This window comes from Aptenodytes patagonicus, chromosome 3 (genome assembly GCF_965638725.1).
Source record: "Aptenodytes patagonicus chromosome 3, bAptPat1.pri.cur, whole genome shotgun sequence".
Classification (NCBI taxonomy): Eukaryota; Metazoa; Chordata; class Aves; order Sphenisciformes; family Spheniscidae; genus Aptenodytes; species Aptenodytes patagonicus.
The window spans coordinates 97,351,542-97,372,100 of record NC_134951.1 but is presented as its reverse complement, the minus strand read 5'-3'; the positions used below and the strand labels follow the sequence as shown (position 1 = coordinate 97,372,100).

General features: G+C 34.7%; 1 protein-coding gene across 1 annotated transcript in view; it reads right to left on the bottom strand.

Annotated features, from left to right (window-relative positions):
* DNAH8 (dynein axonemal heavy chain 8) overlaps positions 1-20,559 on the bottom strand; it is a 141,350-nt gene that overhangs the window by 52,609 nt on the left and 68,182 nt on the right. Inside the window, 11 exon segments of the mRNA XM_076335551.1 lie at positions 1,366-1,488; positions 1,904-2,096; positions 5,161-5,324; positions 5,877-5,986; positions 6,535-6,748; positions 8,455-8,577; positions 10,413-10,547; positions 14,275-14,417; positions 15,427-15,664; positions 19,754-19,894; positions 19,975-20,216. Of these exon segments, the coding sequence (XP_076191666.1) occupies positions 1,366-1,488; positions 1,904-2,096; positions 5,161-5,324; positions 5,877-5,986; positions 6,535-6,748; positions 8,455-8,577; positions 10,413-10,547; positions 14,275-14,417; positions 15,427-15,664; positions 19,754-19,894; positions 19,975-20,216 (1,826 nt within the window).

The window sequence follows — 20,559 nt, the reverse complement described above, 5'->3', positions numbered from 1 at the left end:
AGAATAAACATACTACCTTCCTAATTTTAAGAGTCTGAAAGACTTGGACACATTTAAACTATCATTTAGTGTTATCTTGTATTTTATCTACCTTCAGTGTTTCCTTTGAGATAGTCTTCTTAACAAGTCTCCCAGATAGAAAAGCTGGATTACAAATTTACTACATTATTGCTTTTTTACACATCTCCTGTATATACATCACATCTTCCTTGGTTTTATTATATGTTAGTGCAATATTACTTTTAAGATGCTACAGTTTTTTTGCTCCTCATGTAAATTATGTACATAATGCAAAAGATTGGCATCTACATCAAGCCTTCGAATTCTATTCATTTTTCCCTTCAAAGAAATTTTGGGTTTATGCACAGTTCCCTCTGAGCCTATCCAGATAACTATATTAAAATAGAGGTCTAAACGTGAAATTATGAGGGTGACTGAATTTATTGTCACCATAGTGACAGCAGGGCTCCTTTCTACTACCTAACTGCATATGCCAGATATTGTGGTTAAAACTTGCCACTGGAAATGGAGTATCAGAGATTTTCAAGGTCTTCTCAAATTCACCTGGCATCACATGAACTGTATTTAAAAATAAAATTATTTTCTTCTGTTTAAATGCAAAGCAAACAAAATCATTTACTTCACTTGAGGTCAGCTAGAGAAGAACCAAACATCTCCTTCTGTTTTGGTTTCACCGTGGCTTCTATGTGTCTTTCAGTAAACAGACCAGGTTAAAGTAATTCCTGAGATAACTAACACAACTTCTTAAACCTGAGGCACAGCATTTCAAACAAATCTCATGCTTAGCCTTTTTTTTCTCCCTCATGAATTAGATTCTGATTTTGGATGAATTCTTTCCTTATATCTTCCTTTCTGAATAGGGGCTCAACTGATTGTAAACTGAGACTTTTCTCTACCCTACACACTGATTCTACTGCACTCGTGATTTATATTTCTTTTCATGTTTCTCATCCAATCAGATTCTACCTCACGTTGTTTTGATCACTTGTCAGGTACAGATACCTTTGAAGTGTTCTCTGAATTCTTAATGATTAAAAATCATTCTATATACAAAATATAAATGTGCCTCTTTATGACCTCACCTTTCCTATCGAGGAAAACCTTCACACCTCTGAATACACAGAAGCTTAAACAAATATATAAAATAAGGTATTCATTACAAAACATGCAAACAGGTAAAATAACTGTAGCTCTTTCCTAGTTCTTGAAAATGACTAGGCGAAGATGGCAAGCAAGTTTGGGGATAAGAGTAGCTTCTCAGAATGTGCCCTCTAAGAATATCTTGCCCAAATCAGGAACACCGTTGCAACAGTTAAACTAATAAAAAAGTAACAAACCCCAAACCTTAATAAGATGTGTCATTGCATCCTTAAAAAACACCAAATCAAGAACTGATCCTCTCATACATTCATTGTATTGTCTCTGATACATTTGCAATTTTTCACAAAGAAATTCAAAGCTTGGAATCTGAAAAAAAAACAACAAACCAAACCATCAGTAACAATACTAGCGTGGCCCTTCAGAATTTAAAACTGCACTGACATTTTTACACAAACTTGAGTTCATGTATTGGCCACGTGTAATGAGATTATCTTGTTAATTCACTGTAGTGATTGTAGTTATGTTTAAGCAGAAATTTTCTGCTAACGGTGGGAAAAAAAGGAGCAAGGAGAATAGGAATGAATAAACTACATTTAAATGGCATTATTAACTTTAACTTCACTAAAATGATTTATTGCATACTAACCAGAAAAATCTAGATATATCTTCACAAAAAATGTGGTAGGTATTCAACAAAATTTTCTGTATGGTGTGACTTCAGCAATATAACATACTTAATAATTAAAGGAAAACTTCAGTGCCTAGGTGTAAAATGAAATACCTCCTCATAAATTTTTGGTGGTTCAAACACAAAATCTTCTGGTTCATCACCAGTTGGTTCAGGCACCTCCCGTAAAAAATCTACAAAATATGGTTCAGCTTGGAGAACCTCTGTTAAGCCTGTATCAACGTATTCCTCAATTGCTTTAGTAATAGCTTTATCAAACCAGGCTGTATCTTCAGGAGTAATAAATCTAAAAATAATAAATTAGTAGAATTTAAAAAAAAAAAGATTTCTAGTTATATAGGGAGAAAAACAGATAATTAAATACTAAAAGAAACTTGTAATATTTCAAAGAAAAATATGTATTAGGCAATACATATTAGACAATAGTCACAGAAATGGATTCACAGAAATGAAATGCTTCCATACTCTGGAGTATAATAGTCAATCATAAAACATAACACACAAACAAATTGGCTTTCCAACTTTCACCTAGAACTAGGCAATGACAGACCATTTAATTTCTCAGATGAAAAAGGATGAAAAATGTTGAATGATTTCCCAAATAACCATGGCCAAGTGACCCTTATCATCTTTCAACCTGTAGCAGAATAGCATAATTTATGTTATTGTAGTACTGCCTATGAAACTGCAATGAGATAAGGAATAGTGAAAGGCAGATAGTATATGTCACTACAACCTGACTCGATTCTCAATCCTTCTTACACCAAAATCCATAATTAACAGAGGGGGATATACACTGGGGTGGGGGAGGAGGAGTAATGCAGATTGAAAGAAAACAAAGTCTGCAAAGACAAATACTAGTGACTACATTTCATTGTTTAAACAACCGTATCTGCTTCCATTGGTAGGTTCAAGATGGTTTTAATACAGATCAAGATCTTTGACTACTGTGATTATCTAGGGCTGTGATTGTCTGAGAAGCAATCAAGAATGATACTCAGTAGTAACTGGTAAACATAAAAGGCAAGAACCACCTCGACCCCAGAAAATGTGACAACTGTGAATGTGAAACTACAGAAAAAAAATAATTTTAATCTTTACTTCTTTTCCTTTTCAGTGATACAACTGAGAAGAAAATAGGACAAACATGAAAAAGCTGTACACAGTGCTCCAAGTTTTCAGGTAAGACAAAGAATACTAAAGAACTGTGGTATAGAGACAGCCTGGATATACATTATATACTTCATTATTGTTAGAGGTTCTTAGTGATGACATTATAATACTAATCACTATGGAATCTAAAAGCAGCATGGAAGAAAAGACTGCGTGACTACACTCTCTCTCTCCCCCTCTCTAATATATAACATATCTGTACAAATACATATATACCATGTATTTTAAAATTCCCCACAATAAATAAAAAAAAAAAGAACATTTCAGTAAATGTCAGTGATATTGCTCCTAACTTTAAAGCAGAAAATAATACACTCAAAGCTGTATGACACATTTGCATCAGTGGGTATGATCCTAACTTCAAATTCAAATTGACCTTTTCCCTCTTTTTATATCAGCAGCACTCTATTGCACATATAAATACATATACATCAATTTCAGGTAATTTGTGTGTTTGTATAATATACAGTAGTTCAGGCACTTAGAAATATCAGCAATGTTAGACTTTGTAGTGGATTTACACTGAGTAGGCTTTCTCAGGTTATAGAGAAATAACTATTAAAGTCAGCAGAAAACTCTGGCCTTCATTTTTATATTCTTGACAACTGATGGATAAGATTTCCTTTTAGATTTCCTGCATGCATTTTCTGAACTCAGCATAAGTATCTAGGGAGAGAGGAGAAAGTGAGCAGGATTTTCAAATTAGAGTTCCTCTGCAATACTGGAACTGGTCATAATAGCAATCTTACTTCCTTGGCTCTTAACTCAAGTTTGTTAATGCACCTTCCTGGGGAAAATGAGAAGGCATCTGCCAGCTGATTCAGAGCTCTCATGGAAGAAAATGAGGGATTCTAGAAGATACAGGTAGGTGTGGTAAACAAAACTGGTTGACAACGGACTATGTTTTGTTTGGAACTGTTTCTAACATTTAGTTGAAATGGAGGGCAGTTGTTTCATCCACCAGTTTTGGCGATGTGTAATTCACCTCTAAGTTTTATATATCTTGTTTTGTTTCTGTTTCAACTGAGTACATGCTAAAGTCCACATACCAATGTATACTTAAGAGGATTTCACTTTGTCCCTCTTATTGTTTGAAAACAGAGATGGAACTCCTTATAATTCTGTTATACCTTTGCTCTTTGCTTTATTTTGACAAGTTACTAGAATATTAGCAATTAAACCTGACTGTGCTTGAATACAATGCAATCATTTATACATCTTGCCTGCTACCATGTCAAACTGTTTATGCAGTCAGCATCTTAAAATAGAGAAATTCCATTTTAGACTTCTGCAACTATGTTGAATATTGAAAAAATTCTGGTCATGGCAGGTAACTCTTAAGCACTTACCAATCCAAGGCCTTTAGGTCTACTCAAAAGCAAAAGCAATATAATATGCCCTCTTGTGTCCATGGCAAAATATTTTTCATTCCTTTCACTTTGTGATAGCTTTATAAAGTAAATGCAGTGTAATAAAATACACATACATATTTTTAAGTGTCAACTTTTGACTTCAATGCTTTAATTATAAAGCATTAATTTTATAAAAATTATGAAGGCTCTTCCTCAGGACATCAGAATAAGAAATAATTATATTTGTGAAAATCCACAGTAGTGGTGGGTATATGTCAAGTTTTTACTGGCAGCTACAGTACTACGCCTAGAATTTCACAAGAAATTGAAACACCGTAAACACAAAAAATATTACTAGATCTTTAACACATACAGCTCGTAACTGTATCTGTTCTATGAATATTTTAAAGGAGATTTAGAGGAGATGGGCCATTTTTTAATCATAGGCATGTGATGCTTTTTTCTGTGAGGAGATCAAAGCAATTTTAAATTATTCTCTGTGTATAAATTTAGGTCACCGTACAATCCTATTTTTTACAAAGGAACTGGCTGAGTGTAGCCAAAGATAAGTGCAAAAAAATGTAGGTTAGAACATAGAATATTCGTATATTTTGGAGTTCTCCATCCAATTACTGGTCTAATCTATCAGTACATAGCATGACATTTATTGAGATAATACCCCAATGCAGACTGCACGTAAAATAAGACAAAATTTTTCATATTGGCCCAATAAGGTTTATCATATTAAGAAGTTTTACAGATGTATGAGCATAAATGAAGTAAATGGCTAAACCTATTAAATATAAAATGCTATAGTTATTATACCTGTCAGCAATTACTCTGGTACATTCATGTTTAAAAAGTGTTAGAAGGACAGTGCTGTTGTTGCATTCTTCTGCCTTTATGGTTAACATTCCTTGCCAAATTCTAGAAAGGTCTCGAAGGTTGAAGATATAGTGGAATTTAGATGGTGTAGGCAGCATCTTTGTCTAAAGAAAAATATTGTTAATATTCAAAATCAGTAATTTGAAGGAATCAAGAATAATATAAATTATAAATTTATAATTAATAACACATATAAAATACAAAAATAACAAAACTAATTTTCACGCATAATACTGTGGGCAAACTCTTTCTAAGAAGTCATCAAAAATCTCTCATTTGTTTGGAAGCAGGATCTAGCACTACATGTAAAACCCCAACTCTTATAACATGTAAGCATTTCATATGTTGTTCTGGGCTTCATACATTAAAAATTATAATTTATAAAGAATTTCACTCCCTGTTACTTAGCTATAGTGATTAAAACTTTGGGTAACATGAATAAAACTATAGGAATGAATAGACTGATATTTCCATTCATCTGTCTTGTATACTGAAATCTGATATTTTCCAGATTGTATCTCCAAAACTTTTTTAGCCCATCTTTCTCCTGTTTTTTTTTTTGTTATAGATATGTTCTTAAGGAATATGTGCCTAAATTACACTAATAGGCACTCTGTTCAGACTGATTGTGATAAAACTTTCCCTGTAATTTGTACCTTTGTCCACTGCCACAATATTCTGCCTGTTGGGACCAATTTTTTCACCGTATCACATACTTCAGGGTTGAATTTTCTACATGAATGAAAGTATCCACAGCCAATAATACCTGAAAAGATAAAATGCAATAAACAATTAATCTCAAGTTGTAGGATATTATAAGGTAGGTTGTGAGCAAGAAATATAAGTAATCATTTAAAACATTCATTTGCTTTTAAATTACAGATGAAATAATTTTTTCTCTCTTGTCCATGGCTTTTCTGAACTGGTGTAGAAACAACTGGCAGTAACTGCTGGCTTTTAACAATATACTGTATTGACAAAGGTAACAGAATTGAGCATTTTAGCAACTGAGGGCATTTCAGACAGCACAGAGGTGGAATGGTAACCTACATAGTAATAGGAGTGCTCATATTCTTCCAGGAAGGAAATGCCATTACTTTCTTACTAATTATTTTGCTTATCCAAAATGAGAAAGACAAGCATTTAAAGGTGTTAATTTCTCTTCCACGGCACTATTTTTGCTGTAATACAGCTTCAGTTGTTTCACGGGAAGTACTCTGAATTTGCATGACGAAAGTGAGAAAGAGAACTTACTTTTATACATTTTAAGTCAATTATGAAAAAAATTTGTACTAAACCAAGAGAAATAAGTACCAAAAATTTTGTCTATGGATGCATTGGATGGCAATGTACAATTGAATACACAAAACTGTCTTTTTAAACGCTGGGGAATATCATTACGGCCTCCTCCAGGATGTATCATTGCTGCTATTAATTGTACATCTACAATTGTAGTGAAGTCTCCAGGTTTATCCAAGCTGTACATTCCTTTCATTTCCATCATCTGACGAACGATTTCATTTGTTACCTGTAAGTTTATGTAACATGTACAAATTAGAAATTCAAACAAGAAAAAAAATATACCCTGATAATTTAATTTCTTCTTGTAATTCTACCACTAATCCCTAGAGAGAGGTTTTTCTTGAATCTAAACTCAGATTAAACTGTCTTCCTTAGTCATATGGGAGATCTTGGTTTACGTGATTTTAAACAGCAGGAAAATTCTTTCAGAGCTCTACTACCATATAATATCAACAAAATGTGTTTGTATTCCTTTTGACTAAATAAATTAAGGCAATGAACTGGAAAAAAATTTGATTTTTTGCCTCCTTTGAAGTAAAACAACTAATTCTTTCTTGAAACAGGAAGCTGTTTATTCTGAAAAGGTTATTCACTCCACATTCCACTCTACAGCAGCTGTATGGATCAGGAGACACCAGAGTTTGCCCCCATAGCAACTGCTCCAATGATACTCAGCAAGCCTTATCAGCTCACGTAGCCTAACAAAGCCACATGATATGTAGCAGGGCATTGATCACAAACCATCATCCCATTAAAAATATTTCAGCAATGTCTTGGGACCATAATGGAAGACCTAGTGGAGGTCCTTCAATAATGGAGATCCTTCCTATTATTGAACACTGCCTGGGCCTGTGAGGGCTTTTCCTCAAACACAATCACCTATGTTCTAGACTATGGTCAAGCAGCTCAGTGTTGTGGGTTATTGAATGCTAGTTTCAATTTGTAAAAAAAATTGAAGTTCTCTCAAGTGAGAGCAAATGATGCAAACCAAAGAACCGATGTACATTGGCATTTAGGTAGAAGGCCAGGTTCCACTTCAGAGACACTAAAAACACATGCTTGGCTTCCATTTTGACAAAAACAGCTTTCTAAAGCGAAGAGGAAGAACTATTCAGTCCACATAGACTCACTTATACCCATACTGCCACTTAAATACATGCCCAAGTCCACTCTCATGACCAGACCTACTACCCACACTGTTAACAAACCAGCTCAATGCTATGAACAGCCTTAAACCAAACTGTGAGCCTCACAGGAGCCAGACAGCCTGAGCAGTCAAAAGTGCACAGAGGCCCCAGGTTTCTCATTTGTTATTTACTCTGAGCAAATAAAAAAAGTAATGGTAAGCATACTTGGTCTTTATGTTAAAATAGACATTCCGGAAGACCTAGCATCCTGGGCAGGAAATACTTCAGACCTACTATGGGAAGGAACTGTGAGACAATTTTGCCTGATTTTGGGTCTGTATAGGCATATGAATGTTACACACTCAAGTTGTAGATGGGTTCATCAAAAGCCAAAAATCTTTAATCCAGTTTGCAAGCCAATGTGTTACCCTTGACTTTGGACACCTTTATTACTTTCTTCAAGGTATCATGCTTCCGTTTTGCAGAAAGTTTGTTTACTGGTGCTTTCAAATTAATGTCAGTCTTGAACTTAATAATATGGTACTTTAGTACAGTGATGCTTTTTATTTAGTCTTACAAAAATACGAGAAAGTGGAGATAATGTAAGATATGACACCATTGTCCTATATGTCTCGTCAGTAAACCTAATTTTCTCTCTTTTTTCCTTCATCAATGTACCATAATCAGAAAGCATTTCCAATAATTAACAGTTAATTAAAATATTGAGGAAGTCCACTGATTCCCATGTACATAAAAATAAAGCACAACAATTTGAGAATGTCGTATTTGTTAAAAACCAGTTTACCTGATCTCCCCATTCATTGATAAATGGCATATTGATATCATCAATAAAAACAGTCATTTTTCTGCCTCCAGGAGGTCCATAAGTACTTCCAATGCGTTTGTCCACATAACTCTCTATTGTCCTCTAAAAATTAAGAAAAGTTCTTGTTTTGCATCTAAAGCAACAATATTTAAAATGTATTGTTAAGAAATGTGTTACTTACTGTTTTCTGCTACAGTACTTATCCAGTGATTTCCTCTTTTTGTTAGTAGTTTCATCTCTGATTCATCATTAAGGAACCCTATTCTCCTGTTTATCACATTCATTCCTATGTAATTCCCTGGCCTTAGGACTATGTCCTGCAACCCACCTCTGGCTACCAGAGAAGTTTTTAAAAAGTTTTCAAACTTGGAAATTATTATTTCATTATCAGCATTGAAGCCAATTATTATCATGAAGTCACCAAAGAGCAAACATATCTTCTGAGGTACTACAGGACTGTAGCAGAGACAAGACACAAAAAGATCCTTTCACAGACTCTCTGTACCAGAGACGAGGAAGTCTGGGTTTTGTCTTCAAGAAAGTTATGTTCTAGGGACCCATAATACACTAAGTAAAGCACACTGAGACAGAGATACTGACTGTTCAATTAAACTTGCATGCATGAAAGGATGCCTGCCTTATTCTGTCTCACAGTTTGATATAAACCATGGCCAGAGATCTTATGCATAACAGAAAAGCTCAGCAGATATTCTGTGAGTTTGAAATTTAAAAAAATAGATGTTTAAGCCATTGATTTTCATTATTTTCTTAATAACATTTACATTAGTGTGGGGATGGGAATCTCCTGAGTTAGATTTTAATGAGCAAACATTGTACCACCTGGCATGAGAAGGCACGTAAACAGAAGATAACGGAGGAAGCAATATGCTGCAGCTGAAAGGAGGAAAAGGAATGTGCTGCAGCTGGAAGGAGAAAACAAGATAAAGGCCATGAAGGCATTTTGCAATGAATGAAGGAGGAGCAAGAATGGGCCAGTCTGCTAGAGCATAGATGCGTGTGAACACAAGGCTATAACCTTTCTGCAAGCTGCAGGTAGCGTGTGTACACTTCTGCTTGCTATAAAAGATGCAATCTAAGAGCAATAAAGGTCTTTGGCTGATGCTTGCCAGAGTCCGTGCCTTAATCCCCACACATTAGCTTCTTAAAAAAGACACTTGATTTTGGGATGGAGTTTGTAAGACCTGCTCCATGAGCAGACTTTTCAATCGAGAAATATTCAAAGATGATTATTTTATCCTACTGGTGGATTATCACCATGAATTCATTGCTTTGAAGAGGTAATAAAGCCAATTCAACTTACAGGATCATATCCTAGCAAATTAGTAGTATTGAATCATAGCACAGTGGTATAAATCATCCTTTCAATCACTTGAAAAAACTATCAGTAGTATTTGTTTCTATTTATATGGATTTTTAGCAGTTATATTGGGAAAGAGAAATCTCTACAAAGTTGTGATGCTAGAGGACCTGAAAGATTAGATTTCTGATGCTGTAGTCACTCCAGAGCTGAGGAAGAATAAGAGGATAAGTTGAAATCTGCTTTTTATTTAGCAAAAATAAAAATTGTAGTTATAAACTAAAGAATCAGGAAAACACTGAAGAAGTATAACCAAAAATTTTCATTAATCTAAACTGAAAAGGAAAAGTCTTCAGCAAAAAATGGATTCTTAGAATTCCATAATGAAAAAGCACACAGCAATCATGAATATATGTATCTCTATGTGAGTGACTATATATTATTCTGATCTGCAAAAATTGTTTTTTATGGAATTTTCTGAAGTGTTTAAGTGACTTAGAGGAAAAAGATCCATTAGACTTTATTTCTAATTCACTTCTTCTATCATCAGAAATAAATGCACTTTAAATACTTAGCAAGGAAATGATATGCAAGAATTGCTTAAAATCTGTATTTTTACCTGAAACATAAATGGTTCTGTGGCAGATGAAAAGTTTAAACATTTTGACAAATGCTCTTCCGGGTCATATTTCTTCACATATGCCTTAATCATGACTGTCTTTGCAGTCCCCTGTTCTCCTGTGAGCAAAACCGCCTGTAACAGATATTTAAATCACATATTTATATAAAAACTTATAATTAAATACACCTAACAGACCTATTTTAGAGAATGGGATACTTTCTGTGTCTACTTTTGAATGATGTATTATTCTGGTAGGTTTTTCCTGTGTCTCCATATGCCGCGTCACAGTATGTATTTTTCATCCCACCCAGATTCTCCAAGACAAATTATTTACAGAGTCAAAAGAGAAAGGACAAAGTGAGAACGTACTAGAGGTTTTTCTTCCAGTTGCCTAACCTCTTCCACTTTCTAACACATTCACTGCAGCAGTCTCTTGTAGTGGATGACCCTAAGAAGGCTTTCTTTATCATGGAAAGTAGTATCTGACATCTAATTTGAATACAAAATTTCTACTATTTGCTTTTGCTATAGGCATCCTTTGTGCCACATGCTTGTATAAGGATAGTTCCTTCTTCCCAGCACTGTCCTTAAAGCAACAACACAGTATAGATTAGATTTAGTTATATCCCCTCTCAAGCATATTATTAAAAGAGATACTCTAACAGTCTGTAGAGACACGATGTAATGATAATTACAACTACGAATAACAGATACTGAACTGTGTACAGAAGTCTTAACTGACCCAGAAATATCTATGGCTTTGTGATAAATGTTAGTAAAGGTAGGAAACAATTAGATGGAAAAGACTGTTGCTTTCCAGCTCTGGAAATGAAGTCCTTTTTGAAGCTCCTCTTATATTTCCGTATATTGTCTAAAATACCTGATCCAATCTTTTTCTCCAAGCTGAATGTGTGAGGAGATTCATAAAATTGATTTGCATGAGTACTGCTCATGGCCCTTCTTAGACAGGCCAGTGAAACTGGTAGGAGAGGAAACAATTTACCAGTGAAACTCTGAAATGTGTTTTACATTCCACTCACAAAAGGAACTGAGAACTACTACTTAATAGCAACAAAGGAAAATCATCTGTTTTCAAAGTCGGCAATTATTCTTCAACTTTCCTCAAGAGAACACCATCCTTCCTTTAAGGAACATTGGTTCCTATCCACGCCTTCTCTTCTCCTAAATTGGAATTTTAAGTCTGTTACCCAAGTTCTCCAGCCTGATTATGCTGACATAAACTGACTTCGCAAGGCCTTCTGGATCCTTAAAGAGTCCATGTGTCCTCTGACAGCAGTATGTTTTTCAGAATTGGAACCAAACTTGACCTGTGCTTTTTGTCCTGAATTTCATCGACTGCCTGTCATGGACATACTTGATTCTTTCTCTAAACACCCCTGGAGGAATATGAAACCAATGCATTTTTTTCAGAATACCTTTAACAAGAAGATGATTGCTCTTGCATAGGGCCTTTAAATCACGTAGTCAGGACATCAAGCTTTGACAAAGCAGATTTTGGCCAAGGATGTTCACAGAATGGTCAGGAAATCTTAGAATTTTTCCCAAAATTTGTTTCTCCTTACTGATTGTTTTATTATTGGAAACAAACTTCCTTTTGATGAGAATATAATTATTCTGTCTCCTTATCACTGCAGTATTTACAACAGCAGCATGTGATGCTTCTAATATGGCACTTTTGGCCCTTACAACTCATACTACCTTAATGTATGCCTCACTATATTTCTATTTCTCAAAGCCTTTTTACTCCTCTCCGATGGCTTATTCAAATTAAAGGTGCAGAAAATTCTTGTTTCAAGATATTTTGATAGCAAGTATTTTATTTCTGCTTTCTCTTAGTATTGTCTATTAAAATATATAAAATTATATAACTTATTTTCTGGTTAATCTGTACACTAAGTGTCATTTCCCTGGGAAAAAAAAAAAAAAACAATAAATGTGTCAAGAAAGAAGAAAGTCTTTCCTGGTTTCCTTCTTATCTTGGTAAAATCTGAATCTAAATCAGAAAGTTGCTGAACCAAAGGATTAATACTTCTTTCCTTTCTCTAAAACCTTTTATAATAGAAATGTCCTGGTTTACCTCATGAAAGTGAGCTAGATAAGAACCCTACTCTTTTTTCAGACATGTAAGAATACTCCACGTTTTTTTCTAGCTCAGATTTTCATCCTACGTATGTTTTTGACAGATGGTATTATCTTCATTATTATATCACTCCATGAAAAGAATTTAATCAGTTTGCAACAGGGAGTATGTATTTATTTATGATTGTGAGCACTGAAGTTGATAATGCAGAGTTGAAATGCTCAAGTACTCCTGACTGACTTGCTCCTGCTTTAAATTAACACTCTCCAACAGATAGCCACAATGATACCACATTCTTCACCCTGTTTTTGAACATCCAAGTGATCAATTAACCATGGTAACAGAGATGATAGTAATAAACTCGCAGAACCAACAAGTGAAGTCAGATCTGTAAAACACCGCTTTGGTTTCATCTAGTACATGTAATTCAGCTGGAGCTGGAAAGAAAGTTCATGCTGCTGTGATCTGATCCAGGGAAAGAGGGGGGGGGGGGGGGGGGGAGAAGATATTTCTCTATCACGGTTCAATACGTGATTAAATCAAACCTTACCAAATAAAAAATGCTTGAAAACAAAGCAAGCTGACTGCTTCCATGGAGGGGAATATTCTGCTCAACAGGGAAGCATAGACAAGTCCCATTGCACACTGAATGCTGTAACTTTTCAAGTGAGGAGAGGAATATTTAAACCGTACACCACAGAAACACTGAATTGTGGAAAATGCCAGGTTTCAGAGACTCTTTTTGGAAGATTTCAGTGTTTGTTATTTCTATAGCAATGATGGCCAAAAGAATGTACCTGGAAATATAATCAATATCTCCCAAGGCATTAATGTACAAAGAATAATAATTTGTTTCCAAATACAAAGATTTTGCATGTTTTCATAATTTGTGTTAGATACATCAAAGGCACAGCCACATTATGGCCTCTGGAACAGTTTCATCAAACCCAATCAACAGGTTTTCTGTCCAAATCCCAGAATTTTACAGAAAAAACAGGTTCCAGCACTGGCTCATGCACTTATGTTATTTCTAATACTGGCTCCAGCTACTAAGAAGGGAGTACATTTACTTACATTTCACAAGCTGACACAGATTTCCATAGGAAGTTGCTAGGGTTATTAAGAGCATTGTGCTACAGTAAAATATGTATTTTTCAGATCTTCCTCTGTTTGAAAATAGGCCTATATATGTTTTAATAACTATTGTTTAATGTGGCCTGAGCCAAAAGCCATGATACCAGGTTGGTCCTATGGGTTAAAGCTGCATGAGGAGTGTCCTCTCCTTTTCTATAGCTGTGACTACTGCTATTCACTACAGCTTTCCTAATGAGAGGAAAAAAAAAAAGAGTAAAGGCTAGGAATTTCAGGTTTTTAGTGAACTGCCTTGTGAAATTTATTTTACTTGTTTCCCTATTCAAGAAAGCACAAATCAGAAAAATTAATATGGTGTAAAATTAAAAACAAGGTTTTTGGTCTTTCTCTGAGAAAAATGATAGGTTGTTGGAGTTAAACTTTTATGACAAAAATTATTTTATAAAAAGGATATTTTAAACATTTTGCCCATGCACAGAAATAAGTATAGAGGATTCATGTTAAGAAAATAAAAATAGAGCAATATGCAAATAATGATGCACCTGGCAAGCAGTGACTAGAGACAGAGAATATGAAGAATGATTGCATCTCCCAGTTACGTTATAAGTAGGTTTCTATTTATTTCATATAGTAGGCATATACTTAAATAAGTAATCCTGTACTTACTTTCTGTTGTTTTGCAATTGTGTTTATCAAAAACTGAGTTCTGGCATTGTCAACATTTGGAACCAGAATAGATGCGTAGTCTGGGACATTATCTGTTGGATAAACATACTCCTGAACTCTTTTATTCCAGTGCTCCCAGTCACCTGTAATGACAAAAAAAGAGGAACACATCTCACAATATTTTGATCACGTTCAACACTTTGTTAGTGAAAAAAAAAAAATCCTAGATGTATGAGTGAAGTACTACAAAGTATAAAAAGGGATAAACTTTCTCAATTCTAGCTAAAATGCATCTAACAAAAGACATACTTAGTCATGACCTCTAATTAGTCTACAATTCTACTAAATACAAACATATTTCTTAAATTTGTATATAGCTATCTAAATAAAAAACCCAAAAGAACGTTTACCTAGAAACTCATTCTCACACTGCTGGTGAAAAATTATAGAACATGAGAATATGGATTGTGTATGTGTACACTAAATCAACATTGCTGGCAAAAAAAAATCTGAATTTGGATACAAGAGAAATAAATGTATTCATGTGAGAATATACTCTAAAAGAACTGTAAGTTCTTTGTGAAATTGGTAGTGTATGTGTTATTTAAACTATAAATTCCTTGAGGAAAATATCACACTATTCAAAATATCAATATTCATAATATTCAAAATAACACACTATTCTTACCGTTTATAAACTGTAAGATTTATTACTGATTATCAGACATGGATAAATAATTATTATTAAGTGGAATTAAAATCAGATTATATTTTTTAATATATAAAAAATACTAGCTGTGAGGAAATTAAATATAAAATTAATATTAATTTACACTAAACCAGCCTAAGCATAAATTAACTAAAAACTGTAGGCTGGTTAAGCTTATAGAAAAAAAATCTGTAAGATTTTTTTTAATGAAATTAAAAACAAAAGAAATAAGAAAACGTTACCAATGAGCACTCTATCCCTTGTTTCTGACTTCTCACCTCCACAGGGGCACTGCATACAGAAGCTGTGTTACTACTATACTGTCATCAAAAATCTCTGCTCATATGACTGTATAATAAGGACTAAAGGAGTAATTTTAAATTTCAAAGAAGCTATACTCAGTTTTAAAATGCCAGTATAAAAAAGAAAGTGCTTTTTCTTACCGTAATCAGTAACATAAAACTCATACATCGTTTGACTGGTGCCAGCGGAGATTTCTGGTAAGTCTAATTTGTTATCATGAGCTCTAATGAAGGCTTCAAGTTTATCTCTACTGTCCAGCTCCAGAAGGGCACCTAAACTCCACATCATTGCAAAGCAGAACAATTTATGCAGATGAAATATAGTTGATAAACCACCTTCTTCCTTCGATGGAATCAAACCCTCCAGAAGACTAATAGACTGAAAATATTTTAAAATATTATGCATTAATATTACATAGTCACTTTTTATTTTTATACATATATGCACATGCATTATTTATAGGTATTCAAACTTTAAATCATAATTTGAAAACCAATACAGGTTACCAAAGAATAACATAAAATTCAGAACTACAAACCCCAGAAAACAGGTTAGATATCTATATAAAACTGGGTAAAATTTTCAAAATTACTTAAGTAATTTGATCATCAACTATCCTTTTAAATTATGCCTATATAATAAATGTCATTTAAGAGCTGGGGCAACAGAACTGCTTTTTAAGGGATTTTATAATATCTGGTGGGATATTCAGAACTCCAAAAGTAGGTGGGGCCTAGCCATTTCTTTCCATCTTTAAGCATGGAAGAATTTTCAGTATGTGTCTAATGTATTTATCTTAATTATGGTCAATTAATGCATCTATCACATTAACTTCTATTTTGTGTTTAAAAAAAGAGATTAAAATATCCTAGTTTATGATTGCTTCACTCTTCTAAGGAACTAGATTCCAGATTCCAGAAATCTAGTAACTTGCTACCTACAATTCTGTGATGTCGCTCATGAAGCCAGATGTTTGACTGGCTTAGATAACATCACTCATATTCCCTTTCTATACAAGGCAGTGTCAAGCACATTGTTTCAAAATATGTCTTTTTAACAGTGAAGCAGATTTTCAATCAACTCTTGGAATTAGTATTCTTTACGCTGTCTTGGATCTCATACTTGAAGTGGGAAGTAATGCAGTGCTATATAGTTTTAATGCAGCCTAAAGAACCTAAATAGTTAGAATGCTTTTGATTACTTTATCATTTAGTTTAAAAAATGATTAATCAGTATTAATTACACTTCATAATGTTAAAATAATGTCAGTTCTTTTCTTTGGAAGACAATCGATTTATCTAATTATTTCCAGGACTGGCTGTGTCCCACTTTATCTGAACAAAATCTTTTTGTTCCCTCAAATACAAGCTTGAGTACATAATTTCTCATGATGCTCTGTGTCTTAGCAATATTCTGTAACAAGTTTTTGGAGAAAGAAAACAGGAAAAAATAAACTGACTTATAAAAACACACAAATGGTTGCAACAAATCAGTTGAAAACTTCAGCTTGCCCAGCATCTCATCTGCAATAGTGACCAAAAGTGGACACTTAGAGAAGAGTAAAAACAAAGAAAAAATTCTCTTGGCTTGTGGTGCTACTGGAGGGTAGGGGGTGGTACTTTCTGCTGGTACTCTCTTCAGCTTGGGGCTTTCTGAACCAAATACACTTTTTCTGGGTTTAGTAATCCTCTATGGATTTTTCTGCCCTGAAAATATCAAGACTGGTAAACTTTTATCACCTATAACACCCTTTGGCAAGATATTCTGTAGGTCTGCTATTCATGGCATTGAACAGTTTGTTTTTTCCCTGTGTGAACCCCTTCGTGCTTATCTTCACTGAATTTCATTTGCCATTTTATTACCTATTTATTCAGTCTCATAAAGTCTGTCTACAGTTCTTCATGGTTAGCTGTTTTGTCCTTACTACCCTGAATAATTTAGTATCATCAGTAAACTTCTTCACCTAAAACTTTTCCAAATTGTTTATGAAGATTTTGAGCAGCATTGGTCCCGGCAAAGGTACCTCAGGATCAGTGGTAAGCTCTGTCCTTCCTAAGAACTGATACTCCAATCACACATTTCCTATCTTCTAATCAGTTATTTATCTAGAAATGAACCTCCTATCTTCTGCTATGACTGCTTAGCTTCCATGTAAATCCCTGGTAAAGAACTTTGTCAAACAGCTTTGTTCCTTCATGGAGACCGTATCAATCAGACCTCCTTTAGCTACAAGTTTTTTGACTTTTCCAAAAGGCTTGAAAGGCAGGCTAACCCTAGTCAAAAACTGTGTTGAATCTCCTAAAATAAATTATATTTGTCCACCTAATGAGATGGGCCAGAGGATGGTAAACAGCTAAAAGAAAAACATATAAGTAAAAACAGCAGGAAAAAAATCATCCAGGAGCAATACTAGAATATATACAGTTAGAAAGTCAGTGGAAATTACAAGGAAGAAAGCAAAGGTGAGACCACTTTTTGTGTAAAACCATTATGAAGCTGTTGTAGATGAAAAAACAGCTTAAATTGTGAATGCTAACAAATGGCAGATAATATCGTACATGTGCATGTGTGGGTGAACATCCAAAACTGAACTTTAGAACTGAAGTACAAGTCTGCTATCTGCTAGATGCAACTGGTTTGAGATGGTTGTAAATTTTGAAAACACCTGACCTAAACAAAAGCGGCACGTCCTGAATCCCACAATTAATAAAGAGATGTAAGACAGAACCATCAGTCAGGAGGCTGATAAGGTACAGTGCTTCTGCACATAGACCATTTATGGCAAAACAGGGATCTCCAAGGTTCTGGAAAGGAGAGGTGGTGAGGAAAAGAAGGGTCCCCAAAAGAAGGTGCCCAGAAAGAAGGAGGTGAAGATCCTGGTTGGAGGAAAGATCCTGGAAATGGGGGAAGATCCTGGAGATCAGAGAGATGCACGAGGACAAACGCTGGATGATGCCAAGAAAACTTGTCAAGTAATGCCCACTCCTGGTAGCTGCAAGCGGCTGCACAGCACAGAAACCAACATGACCAACTTTTTGCCCTACCTTCCCACACCAAGAATGAAATCCTTGCTGGGAAGAGAAATCAAGACTAAGTGAATGTAACACTGCAGGGGAGAAGCAAGTGAGGAAGTGAATCTGTGAAATTATGAAGTAGGGTAAAAGCTCTGATCTCACTGGTTCTTAAGTAAACCCCAGCATGGAGATCCACTAAGGGTTATTTACTCTGTTGCACCTGTGACAGAAACTTACTAGAGATTTTCATTCACAGGAAAAAACATTCAATACAGGTTAAATCAGGGAAATGTTTCCCTGACCAAGCAGTATGAGTAGAACACTGACTTGCTCACACTTCCTAACAAGCCCTAATCAAACTTCTAGTCCCAGGAAAAGTCTTCCATGAAGACAACATCAATTCAGTCAGAGGTTTCACAGATAACAAATGTAGAAGAAAAAAATATTCTCTCTCTCTAAAAATTTTGTGCATAGCACGTCCATCTTGTTTGTCATCATAAATTGGCAAGTTACATAGTTTCTGCTGTGGACTTCAATTCTATAGATATCCTAATTCCATTTGATACTGCACAGTTAATCTTCGCAGCATTTACTGTGGCTATTAATTTGCAGCAAAATACTTCAAACTGTTGAAAATCTGAAGCTAAATCCCTAATGAACAGTAAAGAGATACTGGGTGCAAATTGACTAGTTTACTATTAAATTGAAGTGTTATCCAAAATACTATCTTGCCTACCCTCTTACTCAAAGGCACTACTGAATTTGTTATGAGAGTGTCAATATAAAACTGGGATTACATGGACAAATGGAAAGTCTGGAGACTTAGAATCTGCAAATGACAACAGACTCATAAACAAATCAGCTGAAGACATATAGTATAGGACTGACAGTCTTGCAAAATCTGCCAAACACATAATTTTATTATTAATAAATCACTGATAAAGTTTGGAATCCACTCAAGGTAGAATTCCAGTTGATAAGAAGGGACAGGCAAAAATTACTACATTGACCTTGGAAGAGCTGACTGACAGAATCACAGCTATTACATCTGGAGACAAAAAGATAATTAGAATTATTCTTCATTCTCTCTGCTGACACTACCAGTAGGGTTAGACTGACCCTTACCACAATTTGTTTGGTATTAAAAGAACTGGAGTGAGACCACTAGCTTACTAAACATATGCTTCTGAAAACTTACTGAAGCCTGCAAATCCCAGTCAACAGAAGACTAGCCTACATATGAAGCGATAAAGAGAAGTAGAGTTTTCTTCTGCACATCTCTAACAGTTCCTCTTATATTGCCTAAGAAACAAATATTGAGTTTGAGGTTTTCTTTGTTAGGAAATAATCTTTTCAAATTACATTTTATTGCTATCAAATGTTCTCTTCGCTATTTCTGCACGCTTACTATAGTCAGTCAATTCACACAGACTTAGCACAGTATCTGTTTTACCTGCATAATGTAGTTACATTCCAGAAGCTCCATTTTTGGATTAAGGTTTAGCTTCATATATGTATATGCTGGTTCAAAGATTCTATCATACAAACTTTGTAAAACTTCAGCTTCTTGAGAAGAACGTTTTTTCAGCCATGCCTGAAAAACATCCACAATATTTTTCTGTATAAAATGTATAATAAGGTAAAGTTAGGAGTAGCCAGCAATAATAATCTTACTTGCAATATTGGTCTCCAGCTGAGCGCAGAAGAACTGATGTAGACCATACCCATTCGAGAAACTGTTGCTGGAGAGGCATTCTCAATGTTGTGGACCTCAAATAACAGTTTACATGTAGGAGACATAGGAATTCGATCTCCATTTGCTAGAGTGAGGGTCTTGTTATCATCCAAAACTGAATTTAGATTCTCAATCCAGATTGCATCTACAGGACCATCTAAAATCAGAAACACATTTTCACCTGGAAAAATAATCAAAAGAGATATATAGTTCATATCACCATGCTGAAAGAGCAAGAAAATCAGTTTACGAAAGATGGTCTAGAACTTAAATAATGTATAAAAATGTATTTTATTTATTGTAATTTCTGCCATCTCCACGGATGGTCATTACTGTATAAATTGCATACTTAGTTAAGGAACTATTTTTGAAACAATTAGTAGCAAATGAGGGCACAAGTATATCTTTATAATGTTGAACATCTGTGGTGAGATTACCTTGGCTGGCTGTCAGAGATACCACGCCACTCTCACTCCCCCTCCTCAACAGGACAGAGGGAGAAAATAATGTGAAAATGCTTCTGG